This window comes from Scylla paramamosain, chromosome 10, assembly GCF_035594125.1.
Source record: "Scylla paramamosain isolate STU-SP2022 chromosome 10, ASM3559412v1, whole genome shotgun sequence".
NCBI classification, from domain to species: Eukaryota; Metazoa; Arthropoda; class Malacostraca; order Decapoda; family Portunidae; genus Scylla; species Scylla paramamosain.
Window position 1 is genome coordinate 7,901,161 of NC_087160.1, and position 2,969 is coordinate 7,904,129.

A 2,969-nucleotide genomic window follows, 5' to 3' on the forward strand; every position below is an offset into this window, starting at 1 on the left:
TTTCTTATTATAGTTAATGACTCTCTCTCTCTCTCTCTCTCTCTCTCTCTCTCTCTCTCTCTCTCTCTCTCTCTCTCTCTCTCTCTCTCTCTCTCTCTCTCTCTCTCTCTCTCTCTCTCTCTCTCTCTCATGCACATTTTTTTCCTTTGTCCCTCTCTCCTTCTAGGGTTATACATACCTTTATTCATATAATTTATTAAGATGGTTGGCTGAAAGCATAAAACAGGTATGTTTGCCTATTCATGCACTTAATGGAGCAGGGTTTCTACACCGTGCAGCACAACCCTCCCATCTCTATGCCTCTCAGAGGCTGACTGGCAGAGGTCCAGACGCCATGAAATCTCAAGTCAGATTCACTGCGGTGCAGTATGAAAATTTTTGAAATTAAATTTGAATTTTAATCTAGTGTCCTGGGATGGTGGGTGGTCCTTTGCTATGCCGCTGCACTGCATGGGTAGTGGCAAAGTGGTGTATTAGGTAAATATGGCACATAGCATCAAATTTGAACTTGGTTAGCAAGGGGAACAATACTGAGAAAACAATTTCATTTTGCAAGTAGACTGCTCACATCACTGAACATTCGTTACTTGTTACCTCGTAACTCAGACATCCTAGGTATATGGGGTGGGGTGACCGACAGTTTATCCAAAAGTTTGGTTTATCTTTATTAGTAGGATAATATAGTTATTGTTAATGACTAGTTTTCTTCTTTTAGTTTTGTTTCAGTTAAACACACCACTTTCAGATTTTTCTCTATTATACTCTTGTAATTCCAATTTGCTGTGTATCAATCCATCTATGTTGGTATACATCACATTTAGTCCTTCATTTTTACTATTTTTCTCTATTTTCTTTTCTTTTATTTCTTTACCTTTATGTACTATTTCTTTGCTCTGTCTCTATACTTGCCCAAAAAATCTCATATTTTTCTTGCACTACTTTACCTTCAAATAACTCTTTCCAGTTCATTTTTCTATAAAATTTATTAAGCTCTGCAAAATTTGCCTTAGAACAGTTAATTCCTGTGCAACACTGTTTCCTCCTGTAATACTATTTCTGCTGTCACATGATCACTTCTTCCCATTGGACTTAGAAAATGTATACTTGGTCTACTTTCTAGGATTTTTTTGTAAATTCTAAGTCCAACTGTGATGGTTCTTCTTCTCTTCTGCATCTTGTTGGTTCATTCACCCACTGCCTCATTGTATTCACCATCATGGTATGTGTAAGCTCTTCGCTCCATGACCCGACATTTTCCTTCATTTCTGTCTCCTTGCTTTAATGTTGAAATTGCCTACTAAGAGCACTTAGTTACTTTTCCTTTTCATTTCCTCTGTGCTGTTTGTTGTTTCTAGTTACATAGTTTTATGTTTATTGGTCTCCCATGCATTAGTTTTTGGTGGTATGTACATCACAATAACTTTCCTTTTTCACTTCCTTTGATCTACAATTATCTAATAATAAAACTACCTTACTGTCCTCTAGGAGACCATTTTTCTTCAGATTTTCCTTGACAGATGGCACAAAGCAATGCTTGAACCAGTCAAGAAAAATTTCAGCTGTCATCCAAGCACTTCGTTGGTTACGATAATCGACAGGCCGGTAATTCACGTTCTTAAAACAGCGCAGCTTCTTGTGCTTGCCAACCACGCACAACTTGACTTTGTGCGTACCAGCCATGTTAGCGCAGCACAGAACTGTCAGCATGTCCTTGCTCTGTTTGAATCCCTTCACGTCTCCCTCCGACTCGCTTGCAAGTGTGGTTCTTGGCAGACAGCGGTAGAACAGGCCAGTCTCGTCAGTGTTGTAAATCTGCTCAGACGTCAGGTTATGCTCCTCAACTATCTTCGCAAACCTATAAGAAATAAAAACAACGAGGTTTAGATAAAGAAATTAGGTTGGCTCTCTCTCTCTCTCTCTCTCTCTCTCTCTCTCTCTCTCTCTCTCTCTCTCTCTCTCTCTCTCTCTCTCTCTCTCTCTCTCTCTCTCTCTCTCTCTCTCTCTCTCTCTCCCCTTTATTCTTACCTGTCGACAAACTCTTCAGCCGAGGGTAAGTTGCCAGATTTTGATTCTCCCGAGATGTTCAGCTTCCTTATGCCGTGACGAACCTTGAACCTGTGGAGCCAGCCATCAGAGAACTGGCATGCCCCTTCCTCGCCCATCTTCTCAGCTAAATCACGCCCTTTCTCTTGTAGCATTGGGCCTGTAATTGTGACTCCTTCTGATCTTTTCAAGCTGAACCACTCATATAACACTTTGTCCATCATTTCACCACGATAATACTGCAGTGTGTGACGATTGGGGTGTTGGTGGCTGACTGCTGTCTTTGGGGTGTTGGTGGCTTTCATGTAATCCCGCAACTTTTTCGTTTGTGATTTAATGTCATAAATAGTTGATGAGCCCACACCATATTCCGCCATTAGTTGCTGTCTGCTTTCACCTCTCTCTAATTGTCGACAAATGTCTACCTTCTGCTTAAGTGTAAGCACAACACGCTTCCTCTTTTCTACAACTTTAGGCATGATGAAGGCGAGTAAACACAGTGCAGTAGGCCGCGGGTGGCGCGAAGCAGTGCGCTCTGGTGGCGAGAGGCCTCACGCGGGAATTTTAATTGATTTTATGAGTACACATTGATTTTTTTTTATTGATTTTAACGCTCGGGGAAAAATGTGCCGGATACTTGAAGCTGCCGGATACTTGAATGCCAGATAAGAGAGATTTTACTGTATCTCAACATACTTGTTTCTAGCATCACTATATTCCTCCCATCTGCTTTCAGTTATTCTCTTCTTTCATCTATTCCAAGCATTTGACTTACAATTTCTAGCCTCTTTGCATTTTGTATTGAACCATTCTTTACCTTTTCTACATCTTGCTCCTCCTCGAGGTACAAATTTCTCCACAGCAGAATTATATATCTTTATAAATTCATCCCATTTTTTCCTAACATCTGCATCTTCGAAGTCTTT

At 40.5% G+C, this 2,969-nt stretch overlaps 1 protein-coding gene across 1 annotated transcript; it reads right to left on the minus strand.

Annotated features, from left to right (window-relative positions):
* Positions 1-402: 402 nt before the first annotated feature.
* On the minus strand, positions 403-2,348 carry LOC135104020 (jerky protein homolog). The gene is made up of 3 exons (XM_064010884.1): positions 2,026-2,348; positions 1,476-1,855; positions 403-530 (listed from the first exon to the last, which is right to left on the minus strand). The coding sequence occupies exons 1-3, from the start codon at positions 2,346-2,348 to the stop codon at positions 403-405; spliced, it is 831 nt and encodes a 276-aa protein (XP_063866954.1).
* Between the last annotated feature and the right edge of the window lie 621 nt (positions 2,349-2,969).

Coding starts and splice junctions, on each gene's coding strand:
- LOC135104020 (XM_064010884.1), bottom strand. CDS start 2,348: ATGAAAGCCACCAACACCCCAAAGACAGCAGTCAGCCACCAACACCCC. Junction 1,856..2,025: donor GCTGAAGAGTTTGTCGACAG/GTAAGAATAAAG, acceptor TATTTCTTATAG/GTTTGCGAAGATAGTTGAGG. Junction 531..1,475: donor AAATGGTCTCCTAGAGGACA/GTAAGGTAGTTT, acceptor TTGTTTTCTCAG/TATTGTTCCCCTTGCTAACC.